We start from the raw sequence: 27078 nt of genomic DNA, 5'->3' as shown, positions 1-27078 counted from the left end.
GTGGCTGTAGAAAGGGCAGATAGAAAACAACTCATGGTGGCTGAGCAGGGGCAGGGAAATTCCACAGTTAAAGGGAAGCAGTCAGCCACAGCCTTGCTCGTCTGCAATACTGCAATAGCATGTGATAACAGCACTGCAGTTAGAAGGTCACTTAAGATCCCAAGTAGATGTGGGAGGTTGCAGCAACAGAGAAGGATGTTCTTGGGGGTCGGGGGGTTAGCCATCTAGAGATGCAATTGGAAAAACAGCATGGCTGCTCCCCATGACTCAGTTACAATGGCAATGCTTGGCTAGTTAAGAGCCAATACACCAAAATCTTAGTAATTATACATATGCTAGGCCTGGCTAGCACAACTAACTGAAGGAAAAGGGAGCAGTAGGCTTTCTTACTCCCCGACCAGTAATCCTAGTACAACCGGCCAGCCTTCCAAAAGGCAGATCACCTTAATAGTATAGTTTGGAAAAAGGCTGTTTTCTTATTATTATCTATGTCTAAAAGCCTTTATTGGGCGTGTTACTAGGATTTTGTTATATACACAAAAGGAGGGGACAGGGAGCTAATGAAGGTCCAGTACCAAAGCTCCTAAAACACAATCACTGTATCAAGAAGACACTGTTCCTGTTATAGAAGAAAAGGAAAGAAACTATGCTGGAAAATGTCCAGTTGAGCCTTGTGATTAGTTCTTAGTGCCCTCACACATCCAAATGGATGTCATGTCTCATCATAGGACGTGCTCCTCATCGGGCCGACGCGGCAATGCCCTACAGGCCCCGCAAAAGGGCTCTTTAGCAGAGATCTTTTTTGTTTCTAGCCGTAATGAAGCAGGTATGCATGAAGCTGTGAAATGTGTATGGTGGAGTGGGTGCAAACTAAGGTGTCGAATAGATTAAACCTGTCTAATGAATACCAAACTGTTTTAATGTGATGGTTTCCTTGGCAGGTTAAAAACAATGAAAAAGGGGCTATTATAATGGCTCAATGGACCAAGATAGCCTTAACGTGTATGTGTAGTCAGGTCAACATATTTTACGCCTATCAGTCCCACCGGATTGTTGGCATTTCTTTGAGACCTAAAAAGATCCCTACCCCACAGCTAGTATGTGACGTGTACTGCCAGATACTCCCCAATAGGATAATAACTTATGGTATGCTTGTCCAATCTAGGTAAAACGTAAAGACATTAAAATCAGTTTTTATAATGTATGGATAAGGTGCTTCTCATATAGTACACTGATTGCTCACTTCTCCTCATGGTAGACATAGTCATGCCTTAAAAGGGGAGATTTATAGTCAGCAAAAAGTGGAGGTTGTTCGTACATATAGCAGGAAAGTGGAAATACATGTAACAAACAACAAGCAACATTGATTTTAAGACATACAACAAATGACAAAGACAAATAAAGGCTATTGAAATCTCCATAGATGGAAGTAGGGATCTTACCCTTCTGGATCATTCCGTAATGCCCCTGAGGTCAAAAGCAGTAGGTACCACACTGCTGCTAAAAGACTGTTAAAATACAGTGAAGGAATATAAGCAATAAAGAGTAAAAGGTCCTCCAGTGATATGGAGAGACAGTACCTGCTGAAAGTTTGAAGTGGAAACTGTAATTACTTTGTCCTGTCCAGAGGCCTACCTTTATCTCTCACTGTTTTGCCTAATTATTATGCTTTTGCTTATATATTTGTTTGCTTCCTTAGATCATGCTATGTAATGCAACCTTTATCTCCTGTGTATATGTAAAGCGCTCTGATACCCACGGGTCAAGCTAGCACTCTATAAAACTTTAAAAATAAATAAATAAAACATATCCCACCTCTGCTCACCTGGAACGGCAATATAAAGAAGCAAGCGGAATTTAAAGCACAGTCATTCCCCGCAATTGTAAACAGGTACTGCCAGTAATTGCCCCACCACAACCATCCAGCAGTGGGTATGTGGTGCTGCTTGGAGCCAACTGTCTGGCATTACAGGAGTCTAATGTGCGCATGCACGAAGAAGTAGAGAGGTCCAGAATTGTCTGCATGGCTGCCATGTTAGATGGGTGATATGTTACAATACATGTAGTTTTATTGAGCCAGGGCCTATTGTATGAAGGCTAGAGATATCTGGTAGCTTTGTGTTGGCAGTCCCTCAATACTATTATGACCTGAAGTATGCATGCAAGCCTCTCAAATGGTCCCAAATCTACTAATAGTCTGGCAGGAAAGTAGCCCAGTCCGCACATGCGCAAAGAGGTAGAGTGGTATGTGGGATCAGAAGTGTCAGGGTTGTTGCCATGTTGGGTGGGAGGGATCTTACTTGTTTAGATCGACCAGGCATGCTGTGGCTTTATACAGAGAGAAAGCCCTTCTGTCAATGCGGATGTAAAAGTACAAACCACTCAGGTGCCACTGAAGGTAGGGGACAATGAAAATGAAGGCATCAAAAGTTTTACAGATGAAACGTAACACAATAGCCCATCCTTCATGCTTAAAGCATCCTGTCAAGCCAAAAGAAAACAGTAGTCAGCACAAGCGGGACAGGAGTGGGGGTGATGGCCTGCACACACGTGCACTCTTATGGAGTGCTGCAACTAAAAGAAAAAAGTAGCTCCAAAAGCGGGAGTGGTGGAAGGACATTGGGCAATAAAGTAGTACTTGGGCCATGCTCCAGAAGAGGTACAAACACACGAAAAGGAAGTGAAGTCAGTATGCACAGACCAAAGAAAAGCAAGTAAATGAGTGCCAATGAAGCCAACCAATGGTAATCAATGGCTGGGCTCTAAGCCCCATGTAAGTAAACAAAATGGCTCGTAGGCGACAGCGCCTGCACTTTCTGAGGCGAGACTTAAAAATTATAGGAAGCGGAATACATAAGTGAAGAAAGATGCAACACGTTTTTAAAACAAAAAGGCATGTGAATTGCACATCCAGATTCTCTGAACTGCCTGTGATAATTATATCTCTGTAGCCATGTGGGGGAGAAATTGTTCTGCAAAACATAATGCTTTGTTCCAATACATTTTTAAAGATTTCTTGGAGGGGCTTATCCGCCAGCACTCCTGGTGACAGCTCAGACTTGGAAGGCACAACTTGAAAGTAATGGAATATTTATTTCACTGTTGTCCTTTCAGAACCTCTGCATTTTTGGCAAATGTATATGGACATTGTGCTGCAAAAAGCACTATTGGGCCTGATTTTCCCCCAGAAGAGAATACCTTTGAATTCCGCTGAGAACGTTGGTATTGTGCTTGCTTAGTGCAGTGTGTGCTGGTAAGTACGCCCCGTCCATCACTTTCAAAGTTATTGGCCCCTAATGCATAAAGATTTTACGTGAACAATCGAGTCGAAGCATGTCACTTTCGGGTTAGACACTTATTTCTCCACCAGGAGCAAACATTTACCACAATACAGCAGAAATTAAGTATATGCAAAGAACTATGGCACTGAAGTACTTTAGCGTCTTGTATCCTTACTTTGAGGGGGTTATACATTAAAGTCTACAAAAATAGCGTCTTGGAAGTACACATCAGAACCAGTGCAGGACTGGCCCGTGATTACACTTTTGAAACTCTGAAGACCTGGTAAATCAGTACTGGGGAGTACGCCAGTAAATGTGAGCTTCCTGTTTACTTGAAAACAGGACAACTAAACACGGCCACAAAAGTCCAATTTTAGCTGGGTCAAAAAAGCATGATACCATTGTTTGCGTCGTTAAATGTTTCCCCTAATGTGCCTACCCAATCTCTTAATCTCTCCGTGGTACTCCTTGCCCCTCCCCTTCCTGGATGCCTGTGGAGGTGTGAAACAGGAGGAGGCCCCCCCTGGGGGAAGTTACACTCGCGCCCAGCAATGGACGCCGGGCACAAAAATGATGAACATTTTCCACTACATACTTTTGAGGTAGAATTCTCGTTGCTGCCGTCAGACACGTCATTAACAATGAGCATTTTAGAGCATTCCTGGGAAACGCGGACCCCACAAAGGAAGCAGTAAATGCAGCGTGTGTGACTGGTCTGTGAAATGCATCCCTTCAAATAATGGCGGCATTGACTGAGTGAAAGGCTCGTACCGCAAATGACTGGTCTCAGTTTATGGGCTCGTTCCAATAAATCCAGGCAGGGCCCCCTGTGTTTACAAATATCTTGGATTTCCGTGACCTCCAGTAAACTTCTCTCCCTGACCTCGCGGCATGGCCACTCACACGGCACATCTGCACCGCTCGCGTTGCGAATAATCAGTCCTTCATGGCGTCTTTAGAAATTGCTACCGAGACACTAGAGCGCCCAACCCCCTCGCGCCCCCCCCCTCCCCCCCCGCCCAGCAGGCTCTGATGCTGTCAGCCGAGCAGGCCGGGTGATGCATGAGATGGCCGCGCGGCAGGACGCAGGCCTCGTCAAACACTGTACACGCCGCAGGAGTCCTGCTTTATCTAATCCCGAGGCCTCCGCGGGGAGGACACCATTTGACGCCCCCCATACACCCGTGGAGACTGGCAGAAGCATAGCCAGATGCGCATTTACATGAAACGCAGCCTCCCGGGGGAATAATAACACCCCCTCTCTGTTTTGTGTGGTGTTATGGGGTTTCCTCACGCAGTAGAAATGTTTTCTTTTAATTAGGGAACATAAAGCACTCTTTCAGATGTGCCTATGTCCAACAACCCCCCTGTCTCCTATGATAGCAATCCTCCTCCATTCTAGAATTGAGTGTTTGCATCTAAAGGAATGCTGCTAGTATGATGCTCCCTGGGCATTCTGTGCGACGCCTGATGTATCTGTGTTGCTGCAGTACTTATGATAGGCAGAGGTGGACGAGCCAGCAAATTAACAGGAAAAGTAGAACCAGAGCCTAGGCAAGGGTCTGCCAGCCTTGGCACAAGCTGAATCATGAAAATAGCTGGCCTGATGTAATCCATGCAACAAACACCACGTTAAAAGATACTATCTCTTCAAATTGCAAAAAAAGTGTATTTCTTTAACATGCGGAAGTGTTTCAACTTGGTACATCAGATTATATCACTGCATTGAGGAGTAACTGGTCACACCTAGAAACAAGCCTGCACCCCCCCTGCCATGATGACAACACTATCAGCGAACGAACACAGAGGTATCAGTTGTCCTGTGCATTCTGTATGTGGCTAGATCTGTATTATAGATGGAGTAACAATATAGTCTATTAAGTCATACACAAGAGGTGTTTGTACAGCACACATCCTAACCTAGTGTATTTGAAGGTGCTCTCATATGTGAGAACGAAGAAAAATGAGGCTTGGTGAAATACAATATTTGTCTAAAATCACACAATTTGGTCAAACAGGGAAGCGAGGATTGATATACAATTTTTTTGCTTCACATTTTGCAATTCAGTCTCTCAATGGGAATCTCAATGTCTCCTTTTTAATATCAAAGAATCTCTATGCCTTAATTCTTGGTGCATGAGAGTACAGCATGAGTGGCGAGCAGAAGCCAGCTGAAAGCTCGTCTCGTCGTGGGCTCGAATGCCCAAGAGGATCTTCAGATGAGCCGTAACCAGGCCTCGGACTCGAGCTTTCAGTGTCTTGCTCACCTCTAATTCTTGCTTCTTGTGCATTCTGTGCTGTGCCTCAAGATTCTGACACTTCTTGCTGTCATTTTTGTACTTCTTCTAATGCATTCTGTGCTAACCTCAATATTTCTGTACTTCTGCTACTTATGCATTCTGTGGTACGGTATTAGATTTATGCACTGTTCTGTAATTATCGTGGGATTAATGCATTGCTTCTTATGCATTCTGCTCTGTGCCTCGTGATTTCTATACTGCTTGTTGTGATTGGTGCACCAGTCCTAAGAATTTCTGTATTGCTCCTTACAGTTCCTCTACCAAAGAGCATGACCATGTGCCTGCCTACAAGTTTCTTAGCACGTATGCATATAACAAGGCTGTAGACCTAGAGAACATGCTACAGTCTCTGTGAGTCATCCCAAGCTCAATATCAGAGCTTACAAAGTGTTTATACTTCTTACTGCAAAAATGTTTTCACATGCATATCAAGTACTGTATACTTTTATACAGTACCTGTGCTATTTAAAACTCTCTGCCTCACTCCATGCCGTCAACGCTACCAAAAACCTGTACCTGCCCATAAAAGTAGATATGGGTGTGATTTTTGCTATGGAATGGATGCCACCTGCAGGTTGTTTAAGATAACTGAGATACACAACAGAGAGTGAGGCAGACCACAGGATGGGAAGAAGACAACATAGAAGAAGGACCTGGTCCCAGGCAGCATGGAGGGTCAAGCGAGAGTCAATGTGGTACCGATGTTATTCGTTACCAGTGCACTGGTAGATCAATGAGCTAATGTGTTTCTACAAACGCAACCCTTCATTGGTCCTCTTTACCTTTTGGCGTTGGAACAAGTCGATCATGTCCGTCAATCTGACCCAAAGGATCATGCGACTCAGGCACCTCCATTTCACCTAAGAGAAAAACAAGCAATTACCATTTAAAGGCAGATAATTTTTTGTGCTGACACTTATTAGAAACATAGTATATGTTTCGAAGTACTTGCAATCAGCCAATTATTTTTAAGTCTCCAGTGTAATTGTAGGAATACTCAAAATGAAATCCACTTTGCAAAACTCCTCTTTCCAGTGGACTAATAAAGTAGCAATCGGTAAGCACATCAGATTCTTGCATACATTGTCAGCAATTCCTAGAATCCCAATGAGTACATCGTGGTAATCTACACAAATAATACATTCCATTCCAACTCTTGTTCCAGTATACTTACTCAAAAGAATTGCTTGCATCAGTGGCGTAACAAAGGCCCACGCAGCCCTCGCGGTGCTGGGGGGGGGCGGCGAGCTCCAGGGGGGCCCTCAACACAGTCCCCAGGCCCGAGAGCTCCTGACTGTGGTCAGAGGGGGCCCTCTCCTGGTGAAGTGTGGCTCACTGGTTAGAGGAGGCAGACCTGGAAGCAGAGGTCAGCCCGGGACCAGGGTTCAATTCCCGGCTCGGCAGGGTCTTGAGTCCTAAAATGTCCATGGACTCGACAATTCTCGCTCCGGTGCCTACTCGATTCACTGGTTCACACTCTGTGACTCTGGGCAATAGCTTGCTTAATCTCCACAACGGTCCCTCGCGGCGGGATGCCTGGCTTTCACCTTGCGGATACCCTGCCGGGGTTATCTCACAGGGGAATACCAGGACGGGTTCCCTAAGCAGGCGCTTAGAAACCGCTTGGTGATTTGCGCTATATAAATTCCTGTACATTTACATTTACATCTCCATGTACTTTGCAGGGCCCTCCCCCCTCAAGTTTCGTTACGCCACTTGCTTGCATTATGAATAATATACAGTAGTACACCTGCATCTTTCGCTCTCCTCCAGGAAGCGAATTAACCCCTAGCCCTGTGTAATAGGTATTGTGTTCAGGAGAGGGAAATGTCATAACTATATTAGTGCCAAAACCTGTGAATAACGTCCTATAAATATCAAGAATCTGTGGGGGAAATGGGGACAAATACATGTTGAGAGGAACACTTTTTAAAAGTTGACCCCAGAGGTGTGCAATGTGATGCTCGATTTTTCAAAGAGACAGACACAGACACATTTAAGATTATTGACCCCCTATATGATTTAAATTGCCAATCTGATTCCCAAGTCTCTGGGTCCAGGACTGAAAGTTTTATTTATCTTGTTATCTTTTCCATCGACCCTCAACCACCTCTCAACTCCCCAAAGTTATTTTAATACAATATGTGACACTGCATGGCGTTAGTCACAACAGAACATAATAAAACTAATACATACAATAAAATAATTAAGATAAATAATTGCTTTAGGGTATGCAAATGCCCAACTATACTTTAGTGGTTTATTGGGAATTTGCAGACACCAGTAGATCTTTCTTGAACCGTTCCAAGTTTAAAACCAATGCGAGATGATGGATTTAAACAAACTTATTTTACAGATTCAAGATCAGCGGACAACAGGCTTGCCCTCTGATCTTAAATCTGTAGAATACGTTTAAATGCATTATCTTGCATTAGATCTATATGTCCCAATGGTTTAGTAGGGAAATTTTATGCAATCAAGATCAGCTTCACCCTGTTGATCTTGACTGCATGAAACTGTTCTCCTCTAGAACAATAGGACATATAGAAATAAAATGCACCGACAAAAGTAATTTTAGGAATAATTCTCTTTAAGTAGTTGAAAACGTTGACATTATATATTGAAAGTTTACACGTGTATGCCTGTGGTTCCCATATCATCAGGTAAACAAAGGCCAAGCTCTGGGATTAAAGATTGTTCATGAATCACTTTAGAAGGACAGATCACACTTGTTTTATTATCTTCTGGATAAAATACCACAAGCAAGTGGCACGGTCCAAATTCAAGACGTGTAATATCCTTAAGCGACCATAACCACATTAACAAGCCATCGAAACCTCAATTTAATATTTCATTTCACGGTTCTGCACCCTTTGAAATGACTTAAATCTTTCCTGACCGTAAATAATAACATGCCCGAGCCACATTTAACATGTAAATATATACACAGTTTTAGTGTGATTACATAAAGCATATATTGGTACATCAAATAAAAACATAGTTGACCTTTAACTGGATACAATTATATCTAGTTTGGGGAGCTAACTATAGATGGAGGTAAGATTACTGACCATGTAAATTGCACTGTTCTGAGCACAAAACACTATTGGCATGGTCTGGTCCCTCATTTTGGGATGTAACCAGTGTTCAGAACACAGTGGCATGTTATAACATATGTGTCCCATACTGACTTAAATCACATGCTCTTGGAAAGATCACTTATGTCCTGTATAACAGTTACATGGTACAATGAAAACACAAGAGTGGGGTTTCAAACTGGATGAAGGGATTCAGTCTGGGGAATTTGCCCGACAATGAATCATGCTGACAGAACCAGGGATTACCCATCTGCCGTAGGCCCTATGCCAGCACAAAGTCGTCATCCTATGAAAGACTACCATATCCCCAATCATCAGAGCTATTTTAACCACAAAACAGCAAATAGGAATGTTCCAGCACAAAAGTGCAATCTTTGGCCATGCATAAAGAATTACAAAACAGCCTGTTTCTACCTCATTATGAACCTACAGATAACAAGATACTTCAGCACCCTTTTCACCCTCCACGGACTCTGCCACCACTGCTTGATCTTTGCAGCGCCCACAAAATACCACGCAATAGTGCGTAGCAAATCTGCAAGATATCTGGAAGTGCTACTGAATGACAAAATTGAATTCTGTCTAAGAGAGGCGATTTTACACAATTTAAACACCCACCACCAATCACATCTAGTGGACTTATATTAAAAACAAACGTATTGAATGACATTTTGCATGGTGGTGACTGAACAATAAATTCCTACGCCACCCCGTAAATAGGTCTAGCTATGCTTGTGCTGTCTGTTCCCAGAGGAAGGGCTTAACTAAGGGCGGAAGTCAATACTGTCTACCATGGTTCACATATTCACCAACAATCCATTGTTAGTCTCAGCGGTGGCTCCTCCGCTGAGCGTCACCCCCTTCCAGCATCATTAAGATTAACCCGTTTACCGCGGCGGCAATTCCGCAGCGGTGCGGATGTTCGATTGCGCGGGCGGGGCCACGTCGGCCAACGGACATGAGCAGCACTACCGAGGTAGTGCTTGTGATGGCCGTTGGCCAACGAACGCACTTAAGGGGTTAAAGAAAAATTAAAAGATAATAAACCTTTTTGATTTGTTTCCCGGAGTCTTGGGGGTGGGGCCAGGAGGATAACAGGCATCCACAGGGAGTGGTATGCACTTTTTGGCCTGCCGTCTCACGCCGGCCAAACTGATATGCACACTGAAGTTTTCTCCAACCCAGCTCCATTGCTGGGTTGGAGAGAGGAAGCACAGGCTCCCAGTCTCCCCGGGAGTGCAAATCATGGGCGCTTAGGCCAATCCTTAAGCTGCTTTCATGTATGAAAGCAACTTCAGGATTGGTCGCAGGGGTGTCTAGGAGCCTGTGCCTGCAGTGGAGCCACGAGAGGACAAAAGACCAGTGATGTGGCGGGCTGCAGGCAGCAGGTACGTTTTTCTTTGTTTACCTTTTTTTACAGGGTGTCCCCCTCTCCCCCCTCCACCCCCCGGCCCCACCACTCTCCTCTGAGACCAGTTGCTACTGGTTTGCCTCAATTATTGTGCACCAGACACACAAAGATTTTCTGGCCACATTCCTAATCTGAATGGAGGTAGTTCCCCATACGAATGAGAAAATTCCCATGCCCCACTGTAAATCCCATTGCTTAACATGCACTCAGGGAGAACATTTTCTTACGTGAGGTCTGAATGTACAATATCTTTGGGTGAAGTTCAGTTTGTGTCCCAGCAGAGAAACCTTTAGCAGTGGGCTGAGAGGCGCACACACACCACCAAAGTGGTGAAAGTACAGACTACACACCCTTTCACTGGAGGTCCTGGTCCACTGCGAAAGGTGAATGATGATGCCTTTGCACCTGCCTGAGCACCACACCAGCTGTCTCTGGTGGCAGGTAACCCCTGACATTTGTAGAGATTGTGACAAGCCCTCTAGAAGAGAGCTAAACCCACCGCAAGTCAAAGTAGAAACTTCTCAAAAAAAGTTTGGAGGGCTACAGTGAGGTGAATGTTGCCTATTAATTCGCTTCATGAGTTGGAGACCTCAGTGCACAGTAAAGTAATGGACATCTCTGCAACCAAGCATGCCACTACAGCGATGATATGCCACCTGACAGGAGCTTATGACTGGCACTGGCCAATTTAGTCTGTGCTCAGCACCCATCATGGTTCATCACGCCCCGCATAATGAGGGCAGGAGAAGTTGATAAGCAGTTTTCCAGTAAACGAAATATAAAACTCTGAAGTCACCAGATTCGCAGTAACTCCGTTTTCAAGCTGGCCACACCGTAAGTGCTTTATTATTGGTTTCGAAATAAGGTAGAAACGCTGCCAACTACACATCCAAACTTACAAGTAATAAGAAACACATACGTATTGATAGAAAATATTTGTTGTGGTTAGAAATCCATACACAAACTACAGACACACTTACAAGATGGTATAGTTTTTGGTGCTGAAAAGTTCAGTTTCATTAGTAACATAAATATCCTCGGGGGAAAAAGTTCAAGAACTCAAAGGAAACACGTCCAACTTTGGCTGTAGATTTTTATCTTACACAGCACTTTTTGGAGACTGTTCTCAACTAGCAAGCCTCGTTCACCTCATGTCCCCCCTTCCAAGTGCCGGCCGAGGCTGCCCGCAGACCGTCCAATAGAGAAATTAAAGTATCTCGCAGTTTGGAAAAATGTGGAAGAAAAACTTTGACTTGATTATTTGATTAGGCGAAACGTCATGTTGCGGATATCAAGTTCACTGACAGAGGAAACGCATGAAAGGGCAAGGAACTACCCTTCAGGATAGGTTAGCAGTAAGGACGGGTCCTAAGCCAGCCTACCTTCACTCAAAGTGCTCCTTAGGAAATTGTAAGTAGCACCCCTCTGCACCGTTCCTGTAAGAGTTCATTCTTCCGTATGAAGGTCCGCGTCATTCAATATTTTTAAAGTAATGACCACTGCCAGTTCATCAGGCTGCACTGAGAGGGTTGGAAAAACCTTCAGAATGTGGGTCCCCTCACCTCCATCTCCAACCACCCTCATGTGTTACAACCTTTTCTACCTGCTTCACGTGGCTTGAACGTTGACCTTTCCTCTTGGAATCTCAGGCAAGCAGACAAATGAACAAGCTCTTCATTTTGATTCCTCCCTAATATTTTCTCCATAAAAATTAACGTTGTTGACCTTCCTCGATTTGCCAACTTGGGGAGCTCTCCAGACAATGGGCCCTGTGTGGACTTTGATTCCGCTGCCAATCTGATTACTTTGGCTGGGAGCACCAGGCTACTTATGGTGCTGAATCGGGGCCTTTCATTGACGTTCCGGATTTTTTTCAACAGCTGCAGTCCCTGGCAACCAAACGCAAGGCGGACTTGGCAAATCCGCGGAGGTGCTAAACAGTCTGTTGCAGAACAGTCAGTGCTAATATTGAACCCAGGCCTTTAAACGGTACGCTAAAATACCAACGTTACCTACTTCTCTAGCAACTTTTTAAAAGTCTGTTACAGAAAAAAAATTGAAAAACGCCAGGCACCTGCCCCTTGATTTCATTATTTAAACAGGCTGTGGACACAGATGCCATAAGGTGATTAGGTAAAACACACAACACAAGCCTGGCGATTTATAGGTGCCCCTAATTCACAGTCGAGTTTGCCAGAAATAAAGGGGGAATAGATGTGAGGCCAAAAACACGTGCCAGTAAGCAGAAGCAGGACTTTGACTTATGAACACACAATTTCCAAACCAGATCTTTCAATGCTAGGTCTTACAGACTTCCCAATCTACACAAATGTAGCTGCTGCATGGGGTTGGGGGTGACTTGTACATGGGCGATTGAATGGACAGCTGTGTAAGGCAGGCAGGTAGGAGTGGTTGGTGAAACCCTCCATATGACAATCAGCCATAACTACTCTGCATCACGTCACTGACAGCCCTTTCTGCTATAACACTCTGCCCCAAGCCCAGTAGGTGAAGATAGTGACCTGCCCTCTTCCCCGGTCCCCACACACATTCAAGTGTCATCAGCCTCACACTCAAGCTCCTTTTCTCTTACATCAGACAGGGTCACTGGTATTAGCTCCTCCCCCGCCCCCCCCTGCCTGACTGGTGCTGTAGCATCCCTGGTTCTGTGGTTCACCAGGGCCACATTCAGAAAGCATCAACAGGATGGCACTGGAAGTTCCACGTCAAGATTTATCTACGACCGCTCACAGAAGTTAAAACAAATGAATTTTACTACCAAGAGAAAACATCTACCCCACTTTGAGGCAATTGGAAAAAAAACACAATTAGGCTGAGCAAGAGCCTTTGAAAAAAGAAAAAGTACTACATATTATTTTATACAAGACACACAATCCTCAATGCTAGCCAAAAATGTATCCATGAAAGATTTTCTTGAAGTTAAAGTATTCTCTTTTTTGCTTTTAAAAGCTGGATGTAGAGTATTAACTGTAGAAGATCTGTTGGTGTATTTTGAGAGAGTTCAGGGCTACTGCTTATTTTTTGCATCCTGGTGTTTGTGGTACTAATTGAGAAATGTTTAAATAACATTTAATTGAGATGACTCCGTCAGTGACTATTCTGAAAAGATGGAAGAGCAGTCCTATAAGGAAAGTCCTGAGGAAGACACACCGCTCACACCTCCACACATTTCTCAGTGGCAGACGTAAGTGACAAGCAGATGTATGTAAAGAGCAGTCATGTGCAGCTACCAGGAATAGAGCCTCTCACTTGTGAATGGCTCAACCTCGGAAAAAAATTCCCTTGGGAGGAGGAAGGTATTTTTTATTTTTAGGTCTGGTCCACAAATACATAAAGTGGCCTTTAACTCCACCCTAGAGAAAAATTTCCCTTGCACCAGTGCCGTCTTAACGCATGGGCACGCTGGGGAGTCGTGTGGGGTTCCCCACAAGTATAGGGGCCCCATGCTAATCTGTGTACAGACCAGAATTAATTTACAATTTGATGGGCACTGCTTTGCCCGGGGACTATAATGCTATTAAGAGGGCCCTGCCTCTCACCTCATACTATTAGCTGTATGGATGTTTCTTCCAAACTTTTATCACCATCTAAAATGTGTTCTTTACACATTCAATGATTTGTGTCTATCCTTAATTTGAGCTGGTGCTTTCTGGTGCTCAGCACCGGCACTTAGTGTCAGCACCGATGCTTGTGACAGCCTGCCACAAGGTGGCGCTGTCTAGCTCATTTCGAGAGCCACAACAACAGTTAATTATGAATGCAATATTCATTAAAAATTACTATTTCCTGCCGTCCAATCCATTCTTTTAGTTTTGGGGGCCTGAAATAGTCCTAATTGTCACACTTGTAGGAGTGTGATTGTTAGTAGTTGTGTTGTTACTATCATTGGCTGTATAGCACGGACAAAGTGTGGTGGAAGGTGCAGTCGCCTCTTGACGAGAGCCCTGGCACTTATTTTGTTACAAATTAAGTACAGGTGTCAAACATGCACTAAAAACGTAAAACAATCATTTTTATAATAAAAATGAAAGCAGATCTCTACTGAAGGCTCACTAGCCATATGATCCTTCCACGGGTCTATAGAGGATTAATATGAAGTCAAGGAAGAGGTCAATAATGTCCTTCTTTCATTTCCATGTGAAAGGAAGATCCAAAGGGTGCTTAAATTGATATTAATGACAAGCAAAGGCATGCACCTGATCTTGTGTGTTTCCACACATTACAACATTAAAGCCAGACTTATTGGCTTTTCCAATGCACACTTTTCTCTTTCGGCAGGGTAAGAAAGAATACCCGCTGGTCATAATTTGTTATATAATTTCGGTCCCCCTCATAAGCTTTCCAGTTCTGTCTCCTTCTCTCATTCGTGAATTGCGTATGTGTTGAAGACCCAGCAATGTTTTCAATTTGCCTCTGTGAGACCTGGGAGCACTGTGTTTACAGCTGGCATTTTTTAGTTAAGCTGTTAAATACCTAAAATACCTAATCTTTCAAAACCATACTAGAAGTTCCAAAAGACTGGTAAATGGGTTGTGGAACCTAGTGCGGTTAAGATGAAGTTACATATATTTATTTAGATTACCACCAGGCAACAAACCCGGGTCATAATAAGGTTTGGGGGCTTCCATCTTTTTTTCACGAAGTAACAGAAACACGAAACTTGAAAATATGAGACAGATTGACAGCTCAAAGATCACACTCACACTCTCTCGAGCAATACCGCTGTGCCTGCTAGGGCATCATGGCTCTTTGGCCTGTCTCGGATGTTCATTCCCACACAGCTCTGCAAATTCGCACAGGCCGGAGAAGGGTTTCCAAAGGTTCGTGGTGTTTAATATGGTGTGAGCAATTTGTCCGTGGGTCTGCTGTTAGCCCTACATCTGCCTGGATGCTTGTAGGGCATTAGACAACCTCCTCATATATCTCGATACGATTGGTGTCTGCAAGGCGTCTGCATTTGGTTATTGTGTTTGAGTTTTCTCATACAGAGTGAAGAACTTTTTTGGGAAGGCAATTGATACCCCTTTCCTGGTACAGTGGCTAGGGTGTGTACTGACCTAGTAGAGTATTAGTGTACTACTGCTCTACCAGACTACAAAGGAAGAAGAAGTTCTTGTGATGTTTGTTGTGTCTGGTGATAACATCTGATGCCATTGGGGCTGTTATGGTTGCATGAGTGTGTTGTACAGTCATAATAGTGAACTGGATATGTGTTCTGCTGTTGGGCAGGGACACATTGCCATTCACACGGACTTTGACAACACAGTAGTTGCATGTAAATGCACTGATCGAGTATCCGATACACTCAGTCATATTAGCAGCTTCGATTGTTGGGGAGTGAAATGGACCAGAAGAAGAAATGCTATTTGCCAAGACACAATTGTCCCCAAACTTTTTCACCTAAACAGTGGCGTAGCAAGGTCAGGTGGTACCTGGTGCGGAAAATTTCTTGTCACCCCCGGCTTGACAAAATGGCAAAAGAAAGTGTTTTTAACACATTTTTGCCATATTGTAACCCCCCTCAGTGATGACACCCGGGGCCGCCCGCACCCACCACACCCCCCTTCCTATGCCGCTGCACCTAAACAGTTGCAGCTAAGTAAAACTGATACCAAACACAGAGAATGAGCGACGTCTGTTCGAGGCAGCGCTTTCGTGCAAAACAAACAAAGCACAGAAAGCGGTATTGCACCTTATCGCTCGTAGCACATGCAGTTGTGAGATATTTTGAGGCCACTTCTCATTCCAGAACAGTTTCTTCCATGGAGTTCTGGACAGGCAGCAGTAATTACAAACATGTTTATGCCTGTGACCCAGATAGGACTGTTCCAGCTGGTCAAATCTTAATACTGGGATTCGACTGGAGAATAGATGCTAGTGGAAAGTGGAGGGCTATTTTTTCTCTTGAAAGTATGAGGTGCTCGAGGGTGAACCAGATGCATCACAATGGGCTATAGAAGGCCCTTTCAGCTTCACACTCCCTCCACAAACCCCAACCAGAAAAAAACCTAAAAAAAAAAGGAATGCCATGAGCTGTGATGGGGAACCAAGGCTGAGAAGTGACAACACTTTTAATTTCTGTTTGTCATGCTTTAAAGCACAGAGAGCCATACGTAATTATTGACACACATACTTGCATCTACTATGTAACCATATATGTGAGTGAATGTCATGGCAGTGACAGAGACTTTAGTAGAGGTGTAAAAACAAAAGCTGTACCACACATGCCTACACTGTCGACAGCATTGGCAGTTATGCCATGGCACAATTCCATCACTTTTCAGTTTCTGCATTTTTCGACTAAATGTTTATGAATCCATCCAGCATAGTGCCCAGAGTATGGTGGCGAGTTACGTGAACGCATGGAGAATATGTATTGCAAGAAGATCAGAACATACCAAGTGCACACAGTATCCTCTTCGCTTCACTGATGTATTTCTCTGAATTACTACTTTTGCCTGAAAGCCAAGGCAATAGCCAAAGAGAAAAGAGATAAAGGCAAGTCACACAGTGCACCCAGACCTTCTATACGGCTGTCTCAACCTTCAGCCATGGAGTAGCTGTTAAGACTTGCAAAAATCAAGGAAAAACAGCAATGTTCAGAGCTCTATTGCTGACCAAAGAAAGTGAATCTGAAGCATAACATAGTGGCATTGCTATCCCTTGATACACAGAAGAAAACATGTCTAGGCAGGCATTTTGTTCTTGAGAACACCCATATTATAACCATAGGGCTTTTTGAGCTTACCAATACTCCACGCTGATGAATGCTTCAGCGAAACAAAAGCAGTCTTTAGAGTAACACTTGCCACCCATATTAAATATAGAGAGGCTTCTCCTTGAAGTGTTATCTAAACATAAATTGGCTTAATGTTGATAGAAAGGATAAATCCCTTTCATCAGTTGACAGATGACAGCCTGTTTTACACTACTACGAGGTCAGCGCGCACTCATATCAACCCATAGGCCACCTAAAATTTAAAGGAATGATCACTGCCAGCTCTTGTGCATTTACGCTTGGGGTATGCAGCCACAGTTAAAAATACCGGCTTGTGAATACACCCTGGTTTGAGTTTAGTGTAATGAATTGGAGGAACCAAGGTGGAGCTATTGTCTTACACTGAACCTAAAACCTGATGAAGTACTGGAGAAAGCAGGATAATTAGTGCTAGCAGTTATATGCAACCAAGAGACGAGCTGCCACGAACTTGGGCTCGCTCAGTCTTTAAGTATGTTTATTCAATTTGTGGGTTTCATCTGCTAAGATCTCCAATTGAAAGAAATGTTTCCGAATTCCTTTTGGAGGCTGGGAATCCCATTGACCCAACATCTTGACACAAATGATGCATGAGCATTGGAAATATTGGCTGTGCTGAATTTAAGTGAATTACCATGTCGAGATTTTGTCATTCTTACTTCCTGTAACAGTGGGGAAGCTGGAAGCATAAGTAACATCAGCTATGTGTCAACTCGTGTTTATTCCTGTAGCGCAAAGGGCAGTTAGCTTTGATTTACAATAGTCACACATGTTGTTGAAGTCTCTGATGTAGTTGATTGACTATTTGTAACTTGTATTTTTTCCCTCATATTTGGATGTTTGCATCTCCAGTTCACAATACAACTAACTTGTGCCACGCTGTTGTGTTTTGCTCTTATGTGGATCTCACTTGTTTTAAGTGATTCCCACTGAGCCACTTGTTTTATGTTTTAGAGACACAGCATTATATAAATATGGTAATACATAAGTTCAATGTCCACTTTCCGAAAATGTTCCTAGTAACATTTGTCCAAAGGTAGGAAAGTTTTAAAACCCTAATTCTTGAAATGATCTTAGCTATGTTTTACTGCGCCACAAGCACTTCAAAGAAGTCCCTTTTCCCTTTGAAATGGATGTTTATTGTGAAAACAGATGTTATCTGCTTCCAAATGTATGTTTTACTAAGACATGGACATAATTGCTTTCTTTATGTGATAGGATATTGTGCCAAATGTCCTCTTTGTTTTTTTTCCCGCTTGGGGAGATTAACTAATTTGCTCAGGAGTGTTGTGCTGAGACATAACAAGCATTGGCACAGCCAACAGGTCACGCTTTTAAGACTATTGGCTCTACAGCTGCCTTTTGTTTATGCTGTACAGCATGGGCATTGCTGACTTTGGCAATTATTTGTAGATACAACAGAGTGGCTGCTGTGCAGTAGGGCTAAAATAATATTAACAAAAAAAGAACTATGGTGCATCCATTTCTAACGTAAAAGTGCTTTAGCCATGACTGCATCACTGAGTTGTTTTAAATTAGCTTTAGCCACACTACAAAACACCCACCCTGCTGTAGAGTATGGCTAAAAAACAGTGCCAAAGCCAATAGCTCGCCAATGCTTGTTATAACATTTTATGATTGTTCACGAGACCCTTCATGTGACACTCTTGATTCTTTTGCCGCTTAGCAATTGCAGATGTGTTGCTGAATATTGTGAAAACGACTTTAAACTCTAGTCATATGTTGCACTGTTATCGCTGTAGGGTTCATTTAGCTTCCCTTTAGTTTCAAGTTCAGCATCATCCACGCCTCACAAATTACAGCACGCTGTTCTGCAGATAGCAGAGCTACTTTCAACAGTGAAGTGGAAAGTTTCATGCAGATGTGGAGCTAAAAACTCATCTCTTAATCCAGACCTTTGCGTCACCCCCACTTTACTACACCTTGAGTGATTATGTGGAAATTCTGAACTTCCGCCATATTGTACGTGTGCTCCCATGCTGGACAGACGCCTTCTGGCTGGCTAGTGCAGAAATGTAGAAAGCGCTTGTATATTATTTGTGTATGAGAGAGCGCAAACTGACCTAAATGTATGAGTGCATCACACTTACCTGTAGTAAGCACAAATCATGAGGAGAAATGCCATGAGTGCTAGTAGTATCTGCAATTATATTCTGAATGTATAGCTAATGTAGAGATTTAAGTAGAAATGGAACTAATACAGAAATGTGTGACACTATATGATTTTATTAGATGTGATTATTCCTAAATCCATGTCGTGTAGCTGCTAAAATATAAGATGGCATGTGGTTAAACGCAGAATGTGGTAGGCCTCAGGGCCAGAGCTAGAAGGTGTTTCTTTTTCACGACATAGATTGAACTAATGTTTTGGTCATTGCATTAATGGGCCATGATTTATAGATGTGTTTACTGAATAATAGAATAAGAGTATTAACATGCTTTAATTAATGAAGAAGTTGAATGCTATAATTATTATGAGAAATGTTGTAGGCCTGAAATGCTTTAACATTGATTTACACGTACATGTCTGGGCCGAGAAATGTTGTGAACCTTTTTGGAAGTATGAGAGTTGGGTTCTTGGCTGCAGATGTCTGTCTGCAAGAGAAAGGGAGGATCCGATTATAAATAATATGAATAGAGGTCTGTTCAGTAGACGGCCCAGACATGGAGGAGGGTTCTGGAATGTTTAAGGGGTATCAGCGGGCCGGAGAAGAGTCTGAGAAGCAAGGTCAACTCCAACGTAAGAGGCCCAATACAAAGCAGCATGGAAAAAGCCAGAAGCTACACCACGTGAGGGGCGTCTCATGAGGGGCGTCTCAAATGTTGTTGACTGTTTTGTATTAGGGACAGCACCCCTGGGTGGAGTTAGAGCAGATGCCTGAGGACCCTTTAGAGAGCGGATGGGTAGGCAGAGAGGGGTCATGACTGGAGAACTATAGGTTTTCACCAAGAGACTAAGAGTGAGTGACTTCCCTTGGGGGTCATTCACTGCTGACACTTTTGTTAGGTTGAGACTTGGTTAAGTAGGGATACCATCTAGAGCAGGGTAGGGACAGCCTAACCTGTGTGTTTTCCTCCAACTTAAATGAAGGAGAGATATGCGTCAATGCTGATAGCTTTATTATTCTTAGAACTTGTGCTGGTAATTTCCGTTGCTCGTCTGAGGGCTTTCCGAGAGCACATGTATGTAGTTGGACCTGTGTATCTCGTGAATCTCATTCTGAGATGTCTGTATTTGCAGCTTATCCTATCCTTACAATAAACTTTTGAAAGCTAGAAGTTGTTTGTGATCTTTTGGAGCGGGGTCCTTTATTGGGTGTACTAACTTGGTAGCAGAGGCACTTTCTTCCTTCAATGACAGGCAACAAAGGTTCAGTCGACCAGATCGGGGTTTAGATCAATAGTGATAAGGTATCGATCAAAATCTCGCCCTTCCAGTTGGTAGCTATAGAGGATGGTTGCCTTCTTGAGGACGGTGACCTAGGCCAGGTTAGCTTACCCCAAGGCCCCTAGAGATCGATGATCGGAAGAACCGCCCGCCGAAGAACATCCGGATGACGTGAGACAGAAAAAGCAGCAGTATCGGTCGAGAGTGAGTATAAAGGGTCATGCGTGTTAGATTGCGGTGTTTTTGTATTGTATCTATGTTGTAATGTCTGGCGGAGTTGAATGTCTGTAGAGTGACTGTGGAACAGGTTGTGAGCGCGCGCAACCGGTGGAAATCTTAAGTGAGAGCTTAAGTGGTTCGGGTGTATCGGACACCCAGAGTAATTGTCAAATAGTGTGAAGGGGGTCATGAGGTACCATTGATCACCCGAAAGACCGAGATAGGGGGAACGTAAGAGTGAGTGCGTGAGTAACGGACGCTGGTCGGAGGTTACTGTGTGTGTAAGCAACCTATCAGAGAGACGATAGACATTTCGTCAGTTGTGTTGACAATTACATATAGACTGTGGACGTACAGTCGAGGGAAGTGACCGCTTGGTCGGAAGTAGTCATTTTTCGGTGTATGAATGGGACGCATGCATGACCGGGAGACGAGTTGAGAAAGGAGGGGTGCTGCTGCGAAGCGGAGGAAAGTGACGTCAGGAAGTGTCGCGCAGTGATTGGCTGACCGGAGAAAGACCGCGTTGTGATAGGCCAGGTAGCAAAGACGTCAGAAAGTGGCGAGCTGGGATTGGCCGACCGGAGAAAGACCGCGCTGCGATAGGCCAAGTTAGCAAAGCCGCGACAGGATTGGTGGATTGTCATCAGGAAGTAAACAGAGTAGCGAGGCTGGATATTGTGCGCATAATTATGAAGTGTTTTAAATGGTTGAGAGCGGCGTTTAAAAAAGAGAAGCGGGGATCGGATGAAGGGGAAGAAGCCCCGCCGGAGGGTACGCCGGCTCGTTACATGGCAGTGAATGTTGGGCTGCATACGATCCTTTGGATATCAGAGTGGAGTAAGATTACGGAAGGGAATGAGGAACTGACGTTCCCGAAGTACGGGACGTTCAGATTAGAGGTGTTACATCGATTAAAATCAGTCATGACCTCAATGAGACCCTTGCCTAGACCGACCCAGTTTGAAGCCCTTGATGCATGGATTAGGGCAGCGCATGAAAAGAATATGAACAGACGACAAGAAAGGGTGAAACGATCGGTAAGGGCAGTGCAGGATGCCAGGTGGGATGCGGATGCTAAAAGATGGAGAGTACATAACATGGAAGTAAATAAACTGTACCCAGTGTTAGAGGTGCCCGGTAATAAAAGCCCCCTAGAAGAAGATGATGAGAGCGAAACAGAGGACAGCCTGATAAACAGATTATTGACAGACAGGCCACCCCCGTATAATAGAGCAGGGGGAGAGGTCGAGCATAGTGAAGGAGAAAAGGGGGGCAATGCAGGAGAGCATAGACCGCTTCCCAGTTCAGAGTGGGATCCTGAGGCAAAGAAAGAGCTGTCCCAGCCTAGTCAGGTGCAACAGGTAGTCGGGAGGTTTGTGGTACAAAGAGCGCCGGAAACGGAGAGCGCCACATCCTACGCATTACCAGATGCACTACAGGTACCTGTTACCATAGGTCCTATAATATCGATATATGACCAAGAGAGAGCAAGAGGGGAAGAACGGGTACGGAAGGACAGAGAAAGAGCAGGGACGGCAAGGAGGAACGATACGATTAATTCCCCAAGTCAGATGCCGATACCCAGAGAGTGGAGCACCCCGATGCACAGAGCAGGGGATCCAGGAGGGGATCCTGGGGGCCCTAGATGGCCAGCGGATCTGAGGGGAACTGGACGAAAATCCTTTCAAGAGCTAAATGAGTACATGAAGAAGTGGGATGAGGCAGTGGAGGCTCACAAGAGCATCATAGCTGCAGAAGCTGAAAGGGAAAGTCAGGACAGCAGAGCTCGGACTCACTGCGGGGCTGGGGAGAGCAGCCCGGAGTGGGACTGTAGAGAGAGAGATAGTAGGGGAGTCACCCATTGGGCCCGGAGTGGGGATAGAACAGACCTGGAAAACGGGGGCCCCGGGAGTGGAGGGGTGGCGCGCCCAATACTCAGTGAAGGGGAGAGGAGAGCGCAAGAGTACAGAAACAGCTTTAAGTGTCCACACTGTGTGCCCGGCACCAGAGAACAGAATGGGAGTTGTGAGAGGTCGCACCATAGTCCCTGTGATGACGGAAATGAGCGCAGCCCAGGGAATATGGGGAACCAGGAAGGATCGTATCGGATACTGAGCGATACTAGGCAAAGGGAGAGTAGCGACCAGAGGGAAAATAACAGAGAGGCGTACGGTGAAAGGAGAGAAGCAGGAGAGAGTGGGGGTAACAGGCCCGTGTTCCATCACCTTCCAAGATCGGATGGCCGAGCATGGGACCTGGAGAGATGGGAGCAAGGGAGAGCACTCATTAACTCTCCCGAGCCTAAACGTAGAGCTCGGAGTTGGGATGGTAGGGAGACCAGTGAGCCCCCTTCGAAAGACATATTGCGAGCTGAGATAAAAGCTAAGAGACTCGATGTCGCCAGCTTAAGGTCAGACCTGGATGACATGGTAGATGGTACCCTGCCTTTAGAAAGAATGGAAATGTATGAGCAGGATGAAATACTGTATATGGCAAAGGACATCACTCGAAAAGCGAGAGCAATCCATGAGAAGTTAGTCGAACTAGCAGGCAAATATATGGTGGACCTGTCAAGAACCAAAGCATTACAGGGTAACCACAGGCTACATTATACAGATCGAGACCTAGATGAGAGGAGAACGATTGGGCTGAAAACGCACATAAGGGAACTGATCACGGGAATAAGGACATGGAGGGCACTAGATAAGTGGGAAGAGAGGTGGTCCAAGAAAGGGACCGTCAGGAGAAGCACGCTTGGTACGACACCAGGAGGGCTGCAGGGAATAGAAGCATACCCTTTGCGTGAGGTCGCAAATGGGAATTATGTACATGTCCCTTGGAGTAGGGGAGATTTAGCTGCTTTTACCACCTCCTTCCCCAAATTGCGGGAAAGCCCAGTGGAGTGGTACAAGCAAGTTGAGAGATTTGTAAAAATCTCAAAGGTCCTATGGATAGATCTGAACACGCTGTTTGACATTGTAGTACCAGGAGATCTGTGGACAGCATGCAAGGTTAGCGCTGAGTGGCCCACAACGGAGCCGGAGAGAGATGCTAAGACTAATGGGCCGTCCGAGATTGTGATGGCAAAATTCGAGAGAGTGATGACTTGGCTGAAAGAGAAAGTGCCAATGCAAGACATAGATTGGGTCAAAATAGACCGAACCAGACAGGAACCCAAAGAGACAGTCCACGAATATTATGAGAGATTGCTGAAGGCGTTTAAACAGTATAGCGGCTTGGATGTAATGGATCCAAAAGACATAGGGGAATTTGTGTCCAAGTTCGTCCTGGGACTGAGACCGGATATTAGTTTAATGATTCAGCAACACTTGATTTGTTGGCAAAATAGACCCCTAGACGAAATACTGAGATATGCCAGGTACTGCTGTGATGAGATAGACTCCAAGGCTAAGAAACTAAAAGAAAAATTGATGGTGGTACAGATGCAGGCAGCAGGGAAGGGGGGACAGCAGCAACAGCAGCAAGGAACAGGTACAGGAGGAAAGAAGCAGTACAGTCAGAACAAGGGCAATGAGGAGAGTTCCACCTTTAGACCCAGAATAGACATAGCTGCCTTGAAGAAAACGACTAGGTGCCACCAGTGTAACGAGGTGGGGCATTGGAAACGCGAGTGTCCCTACAATGTAGAGATAGGAGAACAAGAGGAAGAGGAGGAAGAGGTCCAGAGAGCGCCTACGAGAGGGGTGACGCCATACCAGGGAAAGGTGCTCAAAGGGGGGGGGGGCCCTCCCCGAGCCCAGTTCCCGCAACCTCCCCGAGTAGGGAATATGGGTAAGACCTATAGACAGATGCCCCTGTTTGTAGAAGGAGAAGAGTGCTATTATGTGGACCCATTAACCGGACAGAGAGTGGAAAGAGAAGACTGCACCCTCGGGGCAGCCTTGGAGGTGGACCAGAGGGGACCCTATGTCGAAGCAGAAGTAGCAGGGTGCCCCACAACATTTCTGGTGGACACAGGAGCCACTAGATCCACGATCAGATCAGCTGCAGTTCCAGACCTGCCCATGTCTGGAGAGACCATACAAGTGGTGGGGGTCGCAAACAGGAGAATAACCAGCCAATTGACAGAACCGGTACAGGTGAAAATAGGGAAGTACAGCGATGAGCACCAGTTTGTGGTTTGCGATTCAAGTCCTGTGTGTCTGCTAGGCAGAGACCTGTTGTGTAAATTGAATTGTACAATATACTGTACACCTCAGGGAGTGGAGGTATTGACCAATGATGATGACGCAGACTTCAAAGTTGCAAACTCAAGAATATGCGTGGAGCTGTACCCTACTTTGACAGTAGATGAGCTCCCCTGGGACTTGAGAGAGACAGTGGCACCAGAAGTATGGGACTTCACTGGGGAAGAGATTGGATTGGTCAAAGGGGTGGACCCAGTGAAAATTGTAGTGAAACCGCATGCTGAGTTCCCAAGAACACCCCAATATAAATTGACTCCAGAAACGATTGCAGGCATAAAGCCCGTGATCGAGTCCATGATTAAACAGGGAATACTGAAAGAAATCGTGGGTAGTCCATGCAACTCCCCGATTATGGGTCTGCAGAAACCAAATGGGAAATTCCGGATAGTACAGGACCTTCGAAAGATTAATAACATAGTCGTTTCGTGTTGTCCAGTGGTACCGAATCCATCAGTGATACTGTTTCAGATTCCATTCCAAGCTGAGTGGTTCACTGTGATTGATCTTTGTCAGGCTTTCTTTTCGATCCCTCTGGACGAAGAAAGCCATTTTCTTTTCGCATTTAAGCTGGAAGGTCGCGTCCTAACATGGTGTCGTATTCCTCAGGGGTATACAGAGAGCCCATCGATCTTTAACCAGCTTTTGAAGAAAAATCTTGAAAGTCTAGTGCTGCCCCAGAAGTCAGTTCTGGTCCAGTACATAGACGACCTCCTCGTGGCATCAGAAACAGAAGAAGCTTGCAGGGAGGACTCCATTGCTTTGTTAAATCACCTAGCTGCCAATGGGCACAAGGTGTCCCCGGGAAAGTTGCAGTACTGCCTGACAGAAGTTCAGTACTTGGGACACAGAATAGAGAAAGGCAAACGAAAGGTGTCACCAGACAGGATAGAGGCGATCATGAAAATGAATGCGCCTAAGACACAGAGAGAGGTCAGGATGTTCCTAGGGATGGTGGGTTATTGCCGACAGTGGATCGCGAACTTTTCACTGAAAGCAAAGCCCTTGCAAAAACTGACGCATAAGGAGGTGAGCGATCCGGTACCATGGGACAAAGACTGTTTGATGGCATTCCTACAGCTGCGAGAGGACCTGTGTCGTGCTCCGGCATTGGGAATGCCTGATTACAATAAACCATTTTTGCTTTACTGTTGTGAGAGAGAAGGTTGCGCGTTGTCTGTGTTAGTCCAAATCCATGGGAATGCCCGTAGACCAGTTGCTTATTTCTCGGCTACTTTAGACCCAGTAGCCGCAGCGTTGCCCGGATGTCTCAAATCCGTTGCTGCAACGGGTGTCAGCATTGAGAGATGTGAAAATATCGTCATGGGGCACCCGTTAGAGGTGTGCGTGCCCCATTCTGTTGAACTGTTGATGACCAGGACCAAAACACAGCATCTGACCAACAGCAGGCTCACGCGCTATGAGCAAGTTATTCTTGCTGCAGAGAATGTGACCCTCAAGAGATGCTCTGTTTTGAACCCTGCCACCTTGATGCCACTCCCAAATGATATTGAGGATGATGATGAATGTACAGACCATGACTGCCTCGATGTGACTGAACTATGCACCAAACCCAGACCCGACATCGTAGATGAGCCACTGACCGACCCAGATGAAATTTTCTTTGTCGATGGCTCATGTGTAAGAGACGAAGTTGGGCAGTTGAGAGCAGCTTACGCTGTCTGTACAATTACTGGAGTTGTGGAAGCTGGGTGCCTGGAAGGAGTACACTCCGCTCAGGTAGCCGAGATTATTGCCTTGACACGTGCTTGCTTGGCAAGCAATCAAATTCGAGTCACCATATACACCGACAGCCAATATGGTTATGGGGTGGTTCATGATTACGGGCAGTTATGGTCTCAAAGAGGGTTCATGACCTCTTCAGGCTCTCCCATTCGCAATGGAGAGTTTGTGCGCCTGTTGTTAGAGGCGTTGCAATGTCCAGCAGGTATCGCAGTTGTAAAGTGCACCGCACATACCAGAAATGAGGACTTCGTCTCGAAAGGCAATAGATATGCCGACGAAGTCGCACGGTATTGCGCGGAACAAGGGTACTCTTTCACAGAGGTGGAAGTGGGTGGAATAAATGTAAGGACTGAATTAGCCATGATATTGGAAACTGTTGATACTTGGGACGAATTGGCAAACATGCAAGAAAATGCTCCTGATTTTGAAAAAGAAACATGGGAAAAGGCAGGATGTGTAGTGGGTGAGTCCCATTTTTGGGTCTCAGCAGACGGCAGAGCAGTGTTGCCCAATGAGATGGTGAGCCCAATGGCCAGACACATACATGGTCCCGTACACCTAGGGAGAGACGCTATGCTGAGAGTGTTTAGACAGACTTGGTACAATCCTAAGTTTAGAATAGCAGCAGAAG

General features: G+C 45.0%; 1 protein-coding gene across 1 annotated transcript in view; it reads right to left on the bottom strand.

Moving 5' to 3' along the window:
* Nucleotides 1-27078, bottom strand: part of ROR2 (receptor tyrosine kinase like orphan receptor 2) — a 361950-nt gene that overhangs the window by 114678 nt on the left and 220194 nt on the right. The window contains exon 2 of the mRNA XM_078675620.1: nt 6364-6441. Within this exon, the coding sequence (XP_078531746.1) occupies nt 6364-6441 (78 nt within the window). The remainder of the gene's footprint in view (nt 1-6363; nt 6442-27078) is intronic.

The sequence above is a fragment of the Lissotriton helveticus genome, chromosome 2_1 (assembly GCF_964261635.1).
Source record: "Lissotriton helveticus chromosome 2_1, aLisHel1.1, whole genome shotgun sequence".
NCBI lineage: Eukaryota > Metazoa > Chordata > Amphibia > Caudata > Salamandridae > Lissotriton > Lissotriton helveticus.
This window is presented reverse-complemented; position numbering and strand designations above follow the sequence as displayed.